Here is a 16736-nt window from a genome sequence, read left to right on the forward strand (position 1 = left end):
GCTTTGCAGTGGTGATGCCGACAGAACGCTTCAAGACTGCAACTGGGAGAGCACTTGGGCCCTGACCAGCAGAGGGGGTGGCCTTTTCATGCAAGAGTCTAGCATCAAGAGGAGTGGGTTGGGGAGATTCATTCTGTCATGACTTCCCAGGATGGAATGAACAGTCCCTTTTCCAGTGCCCCTCCTTCTTATAATAAGCACATTGATTGTGCCTCAATCCTATTGCTGCTTGTTGAGGTCTGGTCATCCCTTGTCTGGAGTGCTTCCGTTGCCTAGGGTCACCTTGAGGCAGACCTGTAATTATAGCAGCCAAAATTTGTGCCTTCTTTTTCATTCTCTCATCCTTTTTTTCCTCCTCTGCCTGGTCCTTACTGTTAAAAACCTTAAAGACCTCTGCTATCCATGTCACCTGAGGTGTCTTGGGGTAGGATTCCAGTTTCTGCTTTCTCCAAATGTCTGGTGCAGCTTGGGTTATGAAATGTATGGTAGTTGTGTATTCATTTTTATAAGAAACCTTCAAACTGTGTTCCACAGTGGCTGTACCATTTTAAATTTTCACCAGCTGTGTATGAGTGATCCAGTCACTCTGCATCCTTTTCAGGATTTGGTGTGGTCACTATTTATTATTCTAGCCATTCTCATAGGTATGTAGCAATATCTCATTGTGGCTTAAATTTGCATTTTATGAAGGACAAGGATGTTGAACATTTTTTAACGTGCTTATTTGCCACCCATATCTGCTTGCTGATGAAATGTCCATTTATATGGCTGGCCCATATTTTCATTGATTTTTTTTTTTTTTTTTTTTACTGTGGAGTTTTAAGAGTTCTTTATATGTTTTAGATAAACCTTCTTTGTCAGATTGTGGCTTGTAAATATTTTCTTCTAGTCTGTAGCTGTTCTTTTCATCCTAATAACAGAGTCAATAGCGAAGTAAAACTTTTAACTTTGGTGAAGTCCGGTTTATCAATTGCTCCGTTTATGGATTTGGTTTTCAGTGTAACTTTAAGAACTTTTTGCCTAGCCTTAGATGTTATCTTTTTATGTTTTTAAATTTCGAGATGTCACCTTTTTAATTCCTGCTGTTGATAATTTGTGTCTTCTTAGTCATGATCAGTCTTTCTAGGGATTTATAATTTATAAGTTTTACTATCCATTTCACTGTACACTGTTGCTTTAGGAAACTTTCTTTCACTGTCAGCTCACTCTTGAATTCTTTCCTGGGTGAAGACAAGAACCCCTCCAAGCTAAGTCCCAATGTGGGGGTTCACTGGCATCAGTTGCCAACTATTTGGAGTGACCCTTCAGGATGACATGATGACTGCCTGTTGCATGGAGTGAAGGCAAGGGGCCCACCGGCTGGCCCTGCGCCACACCCTGCTCACCACTGAATGGAACAGCCCCAGAATCACTGGTCATGCCCCAATTATGGGAATCCAAGGCCGGGTTTATGATGACCAAGTCAGGTCCATTGTTCCAGATGGTGGCAGATGTGCACTGCTGGAGGTTCCTGGTCATGGCAGCTCTTCAGGAGGCAGCCATCAGTCACCGCTGGCAGTCAGACAGCCAACAACTATGCACATGGACCAGACGGTGGGAGAAAGCTTCCCACCTCTAGATAAAGCTGAAGCTATGGGGGAAATAAGGAGGCAGGAGAGGGCAACTCACCTAACTGGATGAGGATGTTGACACGGCTCCTGAAGAAGGAGATGGAAGAGGGAGATGTGTCAGGGGCCCCAAAGCTGCCACAGCACCCACCTCTGCAGGGTAGGGGGCCTCTATAGCCCCAACACAGGCCTCAAAGGGTCAGATCTTTACTATATGTGCCAGCCTGGAGGAACTAAACTGCAAGTATGGATCGTAATTTCAACTGGGGAATACTGGAAGTGGGCCAAGGGTGGGGTGGTGGATGAGTCTCTTGGTTAAAGGTATTGAATCTGAAGGAAATTTCTGGAGGACCAGTATCTATTCCCTCACTCCTGGTGCAGGACTCTCAGGGCTTTTGCCATGATGTGGGTGAGTGACACGGGCTGACAGTAGAATGCAGAACTTTTTAGGATTGCCAGGTATGGACATTCAGCATATAATGATCCTGCTGGCCAGGCCTGAGTGGATCTGAGAAGGGAGGGAGATCAATCCACAGAGTTAAAAGTCACATTTGAAAGGCCTTTGGACAGATATGAACTCGCCAAGGCCTGCATGAACCGAAATTCCGAAAAGGGCGAAAAGTGTGGCAGATCCCAGGAGACAAAGTGCCCCTAGAAGGTCTCCATCATAAGCCAGTGGCCCGGGAGGAACAGGTGTGTGGGATGGGTTCAAGGGGAAAGTCAAAGCCTAGCATGGGAAAACCATCTGAGCTGAGGATTCGGTGTGACCGGTGTGAGGGACCAAACATATTGGGTCACCCTTGTCACACCCAACTAAATTAGAGTGCCGGGTGGGGAGACCATTAAGTACTCAGGGTAGAAAACGTTGCTCCAAGAATGTACTTCTCTGAGGCCTGGCTACTGAGACCACCTGCTGCAACTCTGAGCCTCTGTTTACCCACTGCTGTCATTCATTCACTCATCAACCAGAGATTGCCAGCTCCCCAATCCTACTAGTGCCAATGAAACTCAGACAGCAATATGTACTGTTTCCCTTCTTCTTTATAAAAAAGAGACATAGTTTCTCTCTCTCTCTCTTTTTTTTTTTTTTTTTTTTTGACGGAGTCCTGCTCTGTTGTGCAGGTTGGAGTGCAACGGCGTGATCTCCGCTCACTACAACCTCCACCTCCCGGGTTCAAGCAGTTCTCCTGCCTCAGCCTCCTGAGTAGCTGGGACACAGGCATGCACCACCACACCCAGCTAATTTTTGTATTTTTCGTAGAGACGGGGTTTCACTATGTTGACCATTCTGGTCTTGAACGCCTGACCTTGAGTGATCTGCCCGCCTCAGCCTCCCAAAGTGCTGGGATTACAGGCGTGAGCCACCGCGAATTTACAAAAGCCTTTTCTTTGTTCTTCGGACATACTGAAGGCCAGCCAGTCTGCCCCCATGCCCCTAATTGCAGTTATTTTCTCCCAAATAAAACATTTCAATTTCAGAAATTCATCTATTTTATATGACTTCGACAAGAGACAAGTCACACTGTGTAGGAGATGCTCGGGTGAAGCCAGCGGTCACTGGCCACACACAGCTTGAAGGCAAAATGGCAGGAGCTCAAGCGACAGCCAGGCAGGTGCCCCCTTGAAACCTCTGGACAGGTGGGCACTGGCGGGGCTGAAGGGCAAGGGCAGCGCTCAGCTGGCTTCGGTCAGGGTTAGGGACAGGACCAGCTCCAGAGGCGACGGGGTCCCACCCTGAGCCCCCAGCGGAGGGGCTCCCGGGGTCCCCAGGGGTTACGGTGGTGGCAGGACCACCTAGAGGGAGGGTCCAGGAATGCGGTGGGTGGACCGGGACCTTGAGGGCGGCGTGGGCCTGGGTGGTGCCTACAGGCTGCCAAGGGTGGCTGCTGTCCCGTTTCTCCAGCAGCCCGGGGCGTGGGCTTCTAGAACATTCCCCATGGCCCCTGGCGTGGGCTTCTAGAACATTCCCCGTGGCCCCTGGCGTGGGCTTCTAGAACATTCCCTGTGGCTTTCCTGAAGTGGAGCTGCTGGATGGAGTCCCTGTGGCGCCTGGCAGATGTGCTGTGTAGAACATGTTTTCACCGGAGCCCCCCGGGGGACCCTGCCCGGCTTCGAACACGGGAGGATGGGCTGGAGGCCTGGAGCCTGGGGACGGGGCTTCGAGGGTCCGGCGGGAGGGCGGAGCTGTGCGGCCGCGGAGGGCCCGGAACGTTCCAGAAAGGGGGTGGGGCGGCCGGCGGCGCAGGCGCGGCTGGCTGGAGGCGGCGGTCACGCACAGGGAGGCCCCGAGGGACACAGGTCAGTTTCTGAGGCGGGGCCGGACCCAGGCGTGAGACTGGAGTCTGCCCGGGGCCCAGCGGAGGCAGCCCGGCCGGGAGCCTCCTCGGCAGCTGCTGGGGCCGCGCGGACGCCGCCTGGGGGTGCCCCGCGCTTCCTGGATGGGGCGCCCCACCCCCTGGGAACTCCACCCCCTCAGAGTCCCGGGGGACCCCCGAACCCAGCTTCTCTCAGGGGTACCGGGGGACCCCCAACTCCACTCCCGTCAGGGTCCCAGGGGGACCCCCCGAACCCAGCCACTCTCAGGGGTACCAGGGGGACTCCCTGCTCCACTCCTGTCATGGTCCCAGGGAGACTCCCCGAAATCAGCTACTCTCAGGGGTACCGGGGGGACTCCCAGCTCCACTCCCATCAGGGTCGCGGGGGACCCCCCGAACACCACTCCCCTCAGAGTCCCGGGGGACCCCAGAACCCAGCTTCTCTCAGGGGTACCGGGGGACCCCCAGCTCCACTCCCTCAGAGTCCCGGGGAGACCCCCAAACCCAGCTTCTCTCAGGGGTACCGGGGGACCCCCAACTCCACTCCCGTCAGGGTCCCAGGGGGACCCCCCAAACCCAGCTACTCTCAGGGGTACCAGGGGGACTCCCTGCTCCACTCCTGTCACGGTCCCGGGGAGACCCCCCGAAATCAGCTACTCTCAGGGGTACCAGGGACCCCAACTCCACCCCCTCAGGTCCCAGGAGACCCCTTCAAACCCAGCTTCTCTCAGGGGTACCGGGGACCCCTAGCTCCATTCTCTCGTCAGGTCCCAGGGGACCCCCAAACCCAGCAGCTACTCAGGGTACTCACCAGGGGAATTCCCCTGCTCCACCCTGTCACGTCCCGGGAGACCCCCAAATCAGCTACTCAGGGGTACCGGGACTCCCCAGCCCACTCCTGTCAGTCCCGGGAGACCCCCAACTCAGCTTCCTCAGGATACCGGGGACCCCCAACTCCACTCCCGTCAGGGTCCCGGGGAACCCCTCGAACTCCACTCCCATCAGGGTCCCAGGGAGGCCCCCAACTATGCTCAGGGGTCCCAGGGAGATGCTAGCACCCCAACTCCACTTCCCTCAGGGGTCCCAGGATCCCCCTCCCCTTGGAGCTCAGCTTCCCTCGAGAGTCTGGGGGTGGGGGCCCCATTCAGTTCGTGAGCCCCCTCTCTCGGGGTGTCCCGGGGGCCGCCCCACCCCCACACTGTCTGTGATTCCCCAAGGCGGGGGTCACGGGACCGCAGCCCTTTCCACGTTCTGCTCCTCGTTCTTTTCTGGCTCCTTGCTTTCGAAGGAGAGAAGGAGGCCTTCGTTTCCAGTCTTTTTTCCTTTTCTGATGGAGCCCTGCTTTTCCTTCCGTGTCCCTTCAGGCTGCTTCTGCCAGGTTTCTATTTTTCATTCTTTATTATTACTTGGCCCAAAATATTCTTGACTTCTATTGAGAAGGATTTGGGGGTCCATTTCTTATTTGGAAGTGTGTTCTTAATTCAGACAGATGAGGATTTTCCAGTTAATCCTTCTAGGGGTGATTTATTGCTTAATGCCACCATAGTCAGAAAATGGACTCTGAGTGTCCGAAACTGCATTGGGCTCTGAAGTATCAGTCCTTGTTACCTCTTGCAGTGTTTTTTGCCTAGAAGCCTGTGCTCGCCAACGCTGACATAACTGTTTCTGCCTTTCAGTTCTACAGCCTCCTTTGCTTTGGGATATTGTCATATATTTTATTTCTATATATGTTATAAAGTCAATATTTCTTGTAGTGGGTGTGCTGGTAATAAAATATTCCAACTCTTTTTGTCTGAAGCCATCTTAAGCTTACCTTGTATTTGCCCCATGCATCTCTTTGATGGTTCCTGAGTTGTCACCTTCGTAATAAACTGGTAATAGTAAATAAACTGTTTTCTTCTGCTCTGTGAACAGTTCTAGCAAATTATCTAGGAGGAGGAGGTCTTGGAAACCCTTGATTTATAACTGAGCAGTCAGAAGTACAGGTGGCCCAGACTTGTGATTGGCATCTGAAGTGGGGGCAATAGGGTGGGACTGAGCCCTTCACCTGTGGGGTCTGCCCTACTCAAGGCATTGTCAGAATTGAATTGAAATGTTGGACAGTCACTTAGTGTCCAGAGAGTTGGAGAACTGGTTTGTGTGTAAAAACTCACATATTTAGGGTCAGAAGTATGGTGGTATAGAAATAATTCACACTATAGTCCCTTATTTCTGCCTCTTACACATCCAGTTATTTTTAAATTTTTTTCATCTTTAAAAAATCAGTTTAGTAATCAATTTTGTAATCTTTTTCTCTTTCATGCTCTCATTAGAATTTTTAAAGCACTTGTATGCTAACGTCAACATTTGAGTGAAGTGTGGGTTTATTTCTATTGTTGTTTTATTGATTAGCAATAGTTTATTCCTGATTCTTACATATCCTCTGATGTTTTTATTGAATGTCTTGCACTGTGTACAAAATAGCTGGAAAGATTGGAGATGGTTGCATGTTTCTACTGGGGATGTGCACCCTCTCCTCTCTCCAGGAGCCTGTGGGAAGGCCCGGCCTACTGGCTTGCTCAAAGGTGGAGGCCAGTTGGGATCTTGCAGCTTCAACCTGACCCTGGCCACCTCTGGAGCCGGCCCTGTCTCTAACCCTAACTGAAGCCATCTTGAGCGGTGTCCTTCCCCTTCTCCCACAGAGTGTGGCAACCCGGGAGGTGGAGGTTGTAGTGAGCCAAGATCACGCCATTGCACTCCAACCTGCACGACAGAGCGAGACTCCAAAAAAAAAAAAAAAAAAAAAGAGAGCGAGAGAGAGAGAAACTGTGCCTCTTTTTTATAAAGAAGAGAAATAGTACATATTGCTGTCTGCTGTCTGAATTTCATTGGCACTAGTAGGATTTTGGGGAGCTGGCAAGCTCTGGTTGATGAGTGAATGAATGACAGCAGTGGGTGAACCGAGGCTTAGAGTTGCAGCAGGTGGTCTCAGTAGCCATCAGATAAAACTGATTTCAGGTTACCGCAGGCAGTTTCAGCAGCCAGGCCTCAGAGAAGTACATTCTTGGAGCAATGTTTTCTACCTTGAGTGCTGAATGGTCTCCCCACCCGGCACTCTAATTTAGCTGGGTGTGACAAGGATGACCCAATTAGTATGGTCAGCTTTCACACCGAATCCTCAGCTCAGACAGGTGTCCCTTTCTAGGCTTTGACTTTCCCCTTGAACCTCATCCCACACACCTGTTCCTCCCAGGCCACTGGCTTATGATGGAGACCAGTGGTGTGACTGTGGCAGGCTCCTTCTAGGGGCACTTTGTCTCCTGGGATCTGCCACACTAGGGGGATTCTACTTGGCCTTTTCTGACTCCCCAGGGTCCCTCCCACCATGGCACTTGGAGGCCCTTCCATGGGAAAACTGGCTTGATCTTTAGGGTACCTGGAGATTCTGGGCCACTTTGGTCCCCTGTAAGCCAAGACTGTGAGCCAAGCACTCTGGTTTGCATTCCCTACTGGAATGGCCTGTAGCCAGCCTGGCTTTCAGCTGGTGCCCAAACTGACAAATGTATCTGGAATGACAAAGGGTACCCTGGGAAGGGCTTGCCCTCTTTGGAATTTCGGTTTACGTTAGCCTTAGTGCTTCTATATCTGTCCAAGGGCCTTTCAAATGTGACTTTTAACTCTGTGGATTGATTTGCCCAGTTGTCACATTCTGAGTAGCCACAACCTACTGCATCCCATGTAGAAGTGGAAGTGACATGATTTTTCCCTGACTTTTTAAGCCTGTGTGTTTACATTGGCATCCAATCATTCCTATATGGGAATTCCTTGGGAGTCTAACTTGGGTTTTGTTTCTTCTGCCGTTGCTCCTGGGGGCTTAATCCCTTCTGTGCCTCTGGTTGTCTGTGGCACATTTGTATTTGTCATTAGTCAACCGGAGGCTGGGGGTCTGAGTGGAGGGTATGTCCCCCTCCAGTGATGGTTTCTGTTGGCTTCCCAGGATGAGGATGACTCATGGCCACTTGGAAGTGTTTTCTCTGTCTGGGGTTTGCGATCACACAGTCATATATGTTCTAACTCCAGCCTGACTGTTGAGAAAGTCTCTGGGTAAGGAATTCCCAGGAAACACACTGTTTTCATGCATCCTCTGGAAGATGAGGCCCAAAGTTGCCAGGGTCTCTGTTTGCTGATGATGACGATCCACATTTTCTAGCCCACTCTGCTTCTCTGACACTTTTGGTCTTGAGGATCCATGCTCTGTGAAGGAATCCAAGCTCTCATTTCCCACTCACCTTGGCCCTGGCTCTGTCTCCAGAACCTGTTCAACTACCAAATCCTAAAGCTCTGGGCTCTGGGTGTCAGCCTGTGCCCCAGGAAATCATACTGTTACTGTGGACTTTCCAGCTCGGTTTCTTCTAGTGTTCCATTGTAGCTCTTGGGTATTTTCCCATCTGCCCCAAGATCCAGCTGGAAATCAGTGAACACATCTAATGTGAGTTTTCCTGCGTGTGCTCTGGGCATTGACAGTGGAAGAGTGTTCAGAATGTGTGCTGTGCCCTCATGGAGGAAGACAGCCTCAGTGTACATGCTCTGCGGCAGTAGGTGCCCTCGAGCCCAGCTTTGGGAGCAAGTGTTGAATGAGTGAAGGAGGCATCCAGGGAGAGCAGGCAGGACAGAGTGGAGACAGGGCTGCTGGGTCTCAGGGGAATGGGCATGGGGTGGGTGGGAGATCCACCTAGGGAGGCTGACTGGCCAGGCGAGTCAGGAGCCCCTTTCGAGGGTGGACACTGACAGGCCCTCAGTCTTGGTCTCCTGCATCCAGAGGTACCAACCCATCTTTCTTCCCAAACTTGATGACCTAGGGCTAGGAACATTTTGAATCTCAGCCTTCCCCACTGGAGCTGGACTTAGTACACAGGGTGGGGCAAAGTGGGTACTGGATCCTGATCATCCCTATCCCTGGGTGTGGCTTCTTGCTGCACAGTCAGCTTCTGGTTCTGTGGCCCCAGCTGCTCCTGCGGTGGGGGGAGCTACACATTAGGCTCTGACCCCCTCCAGGTGGGGCCTCAGCATGAGGGGAGTCAGCAGCCATCAGCAACTGTGCCCAGGGAGTTGCCCCACTGAGCACTGAGGACTGACCTGCTCCGAATCAGGGAGATGGAGCTTCCCCCTTGAGTCAGGCTGCTGGAGGCAGGTAGGGGATGGAGACAGTGCATTTGCAGGAATAAGGGTGCAGTTGTGTCCCTGCGAGAAAATGTCTCAGTTGTGGCAACTGATTGGTGACCTGGGGGATGTTTCTGAGCCCACAGTGCTCGCATCAGGACTCAGGTATGAGGTGCCCCAGATCCTCCCCTTGCCAGTAATTAACTGATGGCTCGGTGATGCCCAGGGTGGAAGAAGACTAGATTTTGGGAGGGGAGTTCTCTCGTAATGCCACTGAGGATGCCTTCAAGTTGGGCTTCTGTCATGTTTTGTCCTCGCTTCCCACCTGTAGTCACCTCAGCCCTCATGTTGCTGAGTTGCATGTGAGAGCAGAAAGCGCGTCAATGGGCAGTATTTGAGAACATTTCATAAGTCGCTTTTGAGGTTCAGAATCAACCAGTAGATACAGAGAAATATTTTGAAGCATGGGGACCCTTAGGTGAGCTGCCACATGAAGCAGCCCCAGGACCTCCCTGGCTCGAGGAGTGACGGCAAGTTTGTCTGAGGTGAGGGCACAGGCCTGGCAAAGACTTGTGTGTGGGTCAGACCTGCCCGACCCCAGTGCCTTACCCAAGGAGCTGCTGGCCCAGTGGGGGAGGCATTCAGGTGGGCAGAGTCAGGGAGACTCATGAGACCATTGACGCCAGGGACATAGAGCTGGCCAAGGAGCCATGGCTCACTAACGTGTTGTCTGGGTCTTCTTACCTTCAGGTCCAGGCTCCTGCATGAAGTGATGCTCCACTTTGCCTTACTCCTAGCCGTGGGGCTCCCACTGGTGGCAGCCAATGTTACCGTTGGTGCTCAGTGTAAGTATCATTCCCTCTCACTGTCCCGGAGAGGACGAGAATTCACCTGGGGCTGCTGGGGGTAACTGGAATGATTGGCTGCAACGTGGAGCACGTCTCAGCCAGCTGGGGCCTACGTTTGCTGTGTAATCAGGGGTGGGCACTAGGGCAGTCCAGGAGTAGTCATGAGCAAGGAGAGGGTTAGGATGGAAGAGCAGCTGACCGGGGACCAAAGGGGAACCTTGATGTGGCCCTTCCCCATCAGGGCCAGGCAGGAGGGGTTGTGTCCAGGGAAATCCAGGAGGAATCTGGACCCCTGTGAGTATCCAGTCTTCCTTGGTGAGGTGGGCCAGGTCTGCAGAGCATAGCAATCCCGTATGTGACCACCAGTGGCGCTCCCTGGAGCCTGTGTTGGAGAGCAGGGAAAGCTCTCCTTGTGCCTGGCCTCCCTTCCAGGAGCTAGCCTGGGAGACACTCAGACTGCATAGAGAGCTGAGCTGCGCAGGCTAGAAGTCCTTGGAAGCAGAGGGGAAGGGCTGGCCATTGAGGGAGGGTAGAGTGAGCTGGTAATGGGTGGAAAAGGCGTGGTGGAGCAGAAGCCTGAAGCCTGCTTTCTCCCCTCTCAGGGACCTATAGTTTGAGATGCCATGACTGTGCGGTCATAAATGACTTCAACTGTCCCGACATTAGAACATGTCCGTATCATGTTAGGCGCTGTATGACAATCTCCATCCGTAAGTACCTTTTTGTCATTCTGACACATTGTAGATTAGTCTCCTACCTGGATAGTCTCTGGGGGCAGGGCCAGTCTGCTTTCTTCTCTGAACCCAGCTGTTTCCCCTTCCCTCATGTCTTCCCATCTTGAGTGCGTCTCCATAGGCCTTGGTCTCAGCCTCATGATAGGCCAGCATGCATCGTCTTGTAGAGCCAGGTACTCTGCAAAGTGGTACAATCTGTCCACACATCTGCAGTGTCTCCAGAGGGTAAGAGCATTGCCGGACCTCAGAGCCTCTACTGTCCCTGGTTGTGTGTGTTGACACCCCATGCTGCCTGGGCGAGTCCTCACTGGCCATTCAATTTCTGGTAGTCTAGAGAGTGCTTCCAGCTCGGCAGGTCAAAGCAGTGGATGGGCCATGGACTGCCCTCAGAGAAATGCCTACCACACACAGATGGGAAGGCCAAGCATGAGGTCAGGGCAGAGCCTGCACTTCCAGGATGCTCTTGCTTCTTCCTCAGAGCCCTTTGGCGCTCTGAGGAAGGTGCCCCCTCTCCCCAGGGCGCTAACCTGCAGAAGATGAAGATGTATGGCCAGAGGCCCAGTGACCAATGGAGCAAGCAGGGAGGGTGCAGCCAGTGTCCATCATGGTGTACAGGTGGAGGCCTTGCCTGGAGCCCTGCTCAGGGCCTTTCTTCTAGCCGTTTTGTCCCCAGTTTCTGTGGCTGTGCTTGCAACTTCACATGTCATTCTGTGTTCTAAGCTTTGCGCAAAAACAATCCCCTGATGACCACCTCGATGTGATTTGGCTTTGTTCCCACCCAGATCTCATCTTGAATTGTAACTCCCATAATCCCCACATGTCATGGGAAGGACCTAGTGGGAGGCAGTTGAATCATGCGAGTGGTTACCCTTATGCTGTTCTCATGATAGTAAGTGAGTTCTCACAAGATCTGATGGTTTTATAAAGGCCTTTTCCCCGGCACTTCTTCCTGCCGTCATATGAAGGACATGTTTGCTTCCCCTTCTGCCATGATTGTAAGTTTCCTGAGGCCTCCCCAGCCATGCGGAACTGTGAGTCAATTAAACCTCTTTCCTTTATAAATTGCCCAGTCTCAGCCAGTTCTTTATAGCAGTGTGAGAAAAGATTCATGCACATCTCTTCTTCAGACCAACTGATGATTTGGGACATGGGCAGGAGGCTGAGAATCTGGGCTTTGTCTCCAGGGTGGCCACTGCTGGGGACCTTGATGGCATGATTACTGCCTCTAAATGAGTCTGAAAACTATCTTTCCTATGAATCCCTCATGGGGTAATAGTTGGCAAAAAGAGGAACTTGAGTGAGATTTGCAAGGTGTGGGTGAAGCAGAGATCACTTTTCTGGAAGGTCACGATGGTTTTGTGCGGTAATGGACACTGGCAGACTCCGATCTGTCCTCCTTCATGTCCACCCCATCTTCTCTACTTCTGAGCCTTTGACTGAAAGCAATTCCTAAGACAACAGCAGGTATTTGGCCACTGGCCTGCCTAAATGATGGGTACTCCAATGGAGCAGTTTAAACATCTCTGCAAGAGCCTTACTTGAGAGGATAAAGGTACATGGCCTTTGATATTGCCATGCAAAGTTGGGCTGTTCCAGCCTGCCCCAGTGTAAGTGACCTAGCTCTGGACTGTTCCTCTGATCTTCAGCCTCACCTGACTGACTTCCTTTCTTGGCTTCCCCATGGTCATGGCAGCTGTAACACTTGTATTTAATAACTTAGACCTAGACTGTTTTAAGGGCTCCATCTTCCTGAATGAACCCTGATGGGTATTAGGACAAAGAAACTGGGAATGCTGGAATGCTGGGACATTTTTCCTTCAGGAGATTTGCTGATTTCTGGGGCTGTGCAGGATGGTAAGCGAAAGACCTCTACGGAAAGAAACGTAGGCAGTGTGCTGAGACAAGGGGCGTGGGTATGAGGCATATAGGAGCTCTGCACTATCTCTGCAACTTTTCTGAAAACCTAGAACTATTTTAAAAATAAAAGATTCATTTACACACACATTCCATAACCCCACCACCTTGTGGATTCAATAACAGAACTGCAATGTGGTTTACAATTTGAAACCCATCAGTTTAATTCACCATATTAACAAAGAAAAGGGCAGAGATTATTGTAGATGCTGAAATGCTTTGATAAAATCCAACACCCTTTCCAAACCTCTGAGGGAAATGTCTACCATCACCACTTCTATTCCCAATGGAACTGGAGTTCTTAGGTAGGTCAGTTAGCCAAGAGGAAGGATTAAGTCTCATGGAGAGCAGAAAGAAAGAATTTATACTGCTTACTATTCATCAGAGATAACAAACTTCAAATAACAAATATCTTTAGGAAAGATCCTGGATACGAGATAAGTATTCAAAAATCAGTTTACAAAATCACCTGTCTTTTTGTACATCAAGAAACAGATTGAAAATGAAATCCAAGGAATGCTGCTCTTTAAAGTATCACAAAATCAAGTACCACAAATCTAACTGGATTTGTGCAAGATTTCAACACTCAAACTGCAGAAACACCTATTGAAGACTTAAAGCACCATTAAAGACTTAAACACATGGAACTGCACGCTATACTTATGGACCATGAGACCCAACAGGGTAAGGATATCTTTTCTCCAATTAACCTACAAATCCAAAAGAATTTCAGTCAGAGTCTCAGCAGGGGTGTGTGTGTGTGTTTTGACAAGTTGGTGCCTAATGCTTTTTGAAAATATGAAGGACTAGGAAAGCCAAAGCAGTCTTGGGGAAAAAGAAAAAAGCTCGAGGACTTGTGCTTTGAACTATCAAGATTATTCATATAGTTTTCTTAATCAAAACAGTTTGGTGTTGGATCCTGTGGTCAGGATTGAAAAATACAACACTAGAAGAGAAATGGTTCAGAAAAAGCCACATACATCTGGTTTCTCGATCTCTGACAAAGTTGACTGTGCAGTGCAGTGGGTAAAGACACTTCTCTGCACTAAGTAGTGGTGGATATGTTAGATATTTGTACACAATATTTGCACCATACAAAAGAAGCAGTTTTAGGTGGTTTGTAGATCTCAGTGTAAATTTTAAACCAATAAAGTTTTTAGAGAAAAATGTAAAATGCTGTATTTGTGACTTTTAGGAATTAAGAATTTTAAAAATTGAGCAAAATAGTACTAGTCACATAAGAATGAAATTGACAGGTTGATTTACCTTTAACTTCAAAACTTCTGTTCCTAAGAAGATACCTGTGAAATAGTAAAACCGCAAGCCACAGATGAGGACAAAGCATTTCAGAACATGTATCTACTAAAATACTTGTATTCATAATATAATGAACTTCTTCCTATGAATTAATAAAAAACTGATCATCCAGTGGAATTTTAAACAAAAGGCTTAAAGGGAATTTACCAGAAAATGGTGTCTGAATATGTAACATATATAAGAAAAGTTGTTCAGTGTCATTCTTCTTGAAAGAAATGCAGCTTAAAACCACAACACGGTAACACCACAGGAAATGACTCAGTATCCTAAAATGATCATACCAAGTGTTGTCAGGGTTCTGAAGTGTGCACAATCCCTCAGACTATAGATAAATTCAACCCAGTGTAGAAAACCCTTCGACGTTGTCTGCTAAAGCTGCATATCAAACACTGAGACTCAGCGCTTCTAAATAGGTACATAGCTAATTTAATAAAAGCTTATGGAGGCTCACCTCAAGGCAAATACAACATAACAGTATTCATTGCAGCGTTGTTTGGAGTAAACAAAAACCAGAAACAATCTTAATGTCCATCAACAATAAATTGTGGTATGTTCATCAGTGTAATGCTATACAATTATGAGAATGAACAATAGACAACAGTGTGCAGCAATAGGGATAAATTTCATAAACACAGAATGGAGCAAAAGAAGCCATCCACAAAATCAGACATAATGTATAATTTCCTTTCATAAAGTTCAAAACCAAACAGAGCTAACCTATAGGTTTAGAAGCCCATACATTTCCTATCTTTGGCCTGGGCTGCTTACAGTAGTGTCTGTGTGGAGGAGCAGAGTGAAGAGTCATGGGGCTGTCGTGCAGCTCTGTGTCTGGTGCTGCATGCTGAGTACTGGCTGTGGGCACTTAGGGAAAATCCACTGAGTTGTGGACTTATAGTCAGGCACATTTCTGTAGAATGTTGAACTCCAATAAACTTTTTAAGTGGAAAATAACAGAAAACAAGTGACTGGTTCGTATTCATCAGTTGTTTCTGGTGTTATAGAGGAGACAAGACCCAGATCCATGAATAGATAAATCAATTATGGTAAGTTCCAGAATAAAGTATTTGTGTAAACACTGGATAGACTTCAAGGGGAATGGAAGTAGTGATAAGGACCAAGGTATTTAACCCAGGGATTCTTGAAGGAGGTGTTAGGTGGAGCTTTGATCAGGTAGCATTGGTCAGCTGAGGCCACTGGACAAGCCCTGTAGTGAAGATTATTGATCACATTAGTCATGATCACATTAGTTGCTATCGATAACCTTCACCAGAGGGGTTGTCCATTGGATAACATGTACCTAGTTGGAATGCTGCATCAAGTCTGTGCTGGGGAGGAGGTTGGCACCAAGGGCTCACGAGACTGAAACACCAGGCTGAGGGTCCCAGGAAGGAGTTTACCCTAGAAGGGTCTTGGCCAACTGCAGAAAATCTGGATAATGCTACATTAATATGGACACCTCTGTTAAAGGTCCGCGTGATCTCTGGACCATAAGTGAAACATGACTTCTGGTCTGCATTTGATTTCTGGAGCTCTAGAATTCTTACCACAAAAAATGAACAGGACATTTCATTGTGCGTAGCTACATGACAAGGTACCATGATATTATTTTGGGAGGGCCAGAGGCCTAAAGATGGCAGCTTAGATAGAAAACTGTCTCCAGAAGTAGTTGTTCTTGGAGTGATGAGACCCGTTAGTGTACTTGGATATTCTCTCTCAGTCAAGTATTCTAAACAATGTTGTCACAGCTGGGAGTATAGAATGTGTACATGGAGCTAATTATGGTTGAATGTGAGGTGTATGTGCTTCAATATTTACAAGCAGAAAATGTGAAATCAGTTATTTTCATTGCTGCTGTTTTTTTTCAGGCATAAACCCTCGTGAGCTACTTGTTTATAAGAACTGTACATACAACTGCACGTTTCTATATGCAGCTCACCAGCCTCCTGAAGCCCCAAGAAAAATCTTCAAAACTAATAGCTTCTACTGGGTTCGTTGTTGTAATACCATGGTTTGCAATGCAGGAGGACCTACTAATCTTGAAAGGGACATGTTACCCGATGAAGTAATTGAAGAGGAGCTTCCAGAAGGAACTGTGAGGCTGGGGGAGTCAAAACTGTTCCTGAGCTTTGCCTCTATCATAGTCAGCAATATATTGCCATGAGGCCCCCTCCTTGGAGGGTCTGACCATCTTCACCCATTCCACAGAGAAATGTTGCTTTCCATTATTCCCTTGTAAGCCAGAGACCCTTATCCACTGCTCTTCTAGGTGGCCCATTTATGGTTTGTTGTAAGAGAAAAATAAAAAAAAATTATTGTTTAGTGAAGATGTTCATGAGCATTTGTTTGCCGGCATGTACTTGAGCACTCATAGTGGAGTCTCCATTCATATCTGTTCTTCCTTCCCTCGCTCTGTATTCAGGAATTACTCTGTGGTGTTATTATAGTATCAGTTGCTGTAGCTATTATTGATTTTGGTAGTTTCGTCTTTGCGCTTCATACTAAAGTTATGAGTGGGTTGCACGCTGCAATTATAGCCTTGCAATATTTTGGTTTGTCTGTGTACTTAATTTTACCCTGGGTTTTATACTTTCAGATATTTTCTTTTTATACGTGAGTGTTTTTTTCTTTCCGTTTGAAGAGCTCCCTTTAGCATTTCTTGTAAGACAGATGTGGTGGTGGTGGTGAATTCTCTCAGCTTTTGTTTGTTTGGGAGAGACTTTATTTCTCCTTCATATTTGAAGTACAGTTTTGCTGGATACATTATTCTTGGATGACAGTTGAGGATTTTTTTTCTGTTTAACACTTTCAAAATGTCATACCACTCACTCCTGGTCTGTAGAGTTTCCTTTAAAAATTCTGTTG

The 16736-nt window shown here is 48.6% G+C and overlaps 1 protein-coding gene across 1 annotated transcript; it reads left to right on the forward strand.

Moving 5' to 3' along the window:
• Positions 1 to 3803: 3803 nt before the first annotated feature.
• GML (glycosylphosphatidylinositol anchored molecule like) lies at positions 3804 to 16198 on the forward strand. The gene is made up of 4 exons (XM_003903221.3): positions 3804 to 3905; positions 9812 to 9906; positions 10512 to 10619; positions 15740 to 16198. The coding sequence occupies exons 2-4, from the start codon at positions 9834 to 9836 to the stop codon at positions 16033 to 16035; spliced, it is 477 nt and encodes a 158-aa protein (XP_003903270.1). The 5' UTR covers positions 3804 to 3905; positions 9812 to 9833; the 3' UTR covers positions 16036 to 16198.
• The last annotated feature ends 538 nt before the right edge of the window (positions 16199 to 16736 follow it).

The sequence above is a fragment of the Papio anubis genome, chromosome 8 (assembly GCF_008728515.1).
Source record: "Papio anubis isolate 15944 chromosome 8, Panubis1.0, whole genome shotgun sequence".
NCBI classification, from domain to species: domain Eukaryota; kingdom Metazoa; phylum Chordata; class Mammalia; order Primates; family Cercopithecidae; genus Papio; species Papio anubis.

Bases quoted from the DNA above. Each gene is read 5' to 3' on its own strand.
- GML (XM_003903221.3), top strand. From the start codon at position 9,834: ATGCTCCACTTTGCCTTACTCCTAGCCGTGGGGCTCCCACTGGTGGCA. The intron at 9,907-10,511 runs GTAAGTATCATT...CTCCCCTCTCAG, and splicing joins TGTTACCGTTGGTGCTCAGT to GGACCTATAGTTTGAGATGC. The intron at 10,620-15,739 runs GTAAGTACCTTT...GTTTTTTTTCAG, and splicing joins CTGTATGACAATCTCCATCC to GCATAAACCCTCGTGAGCTA.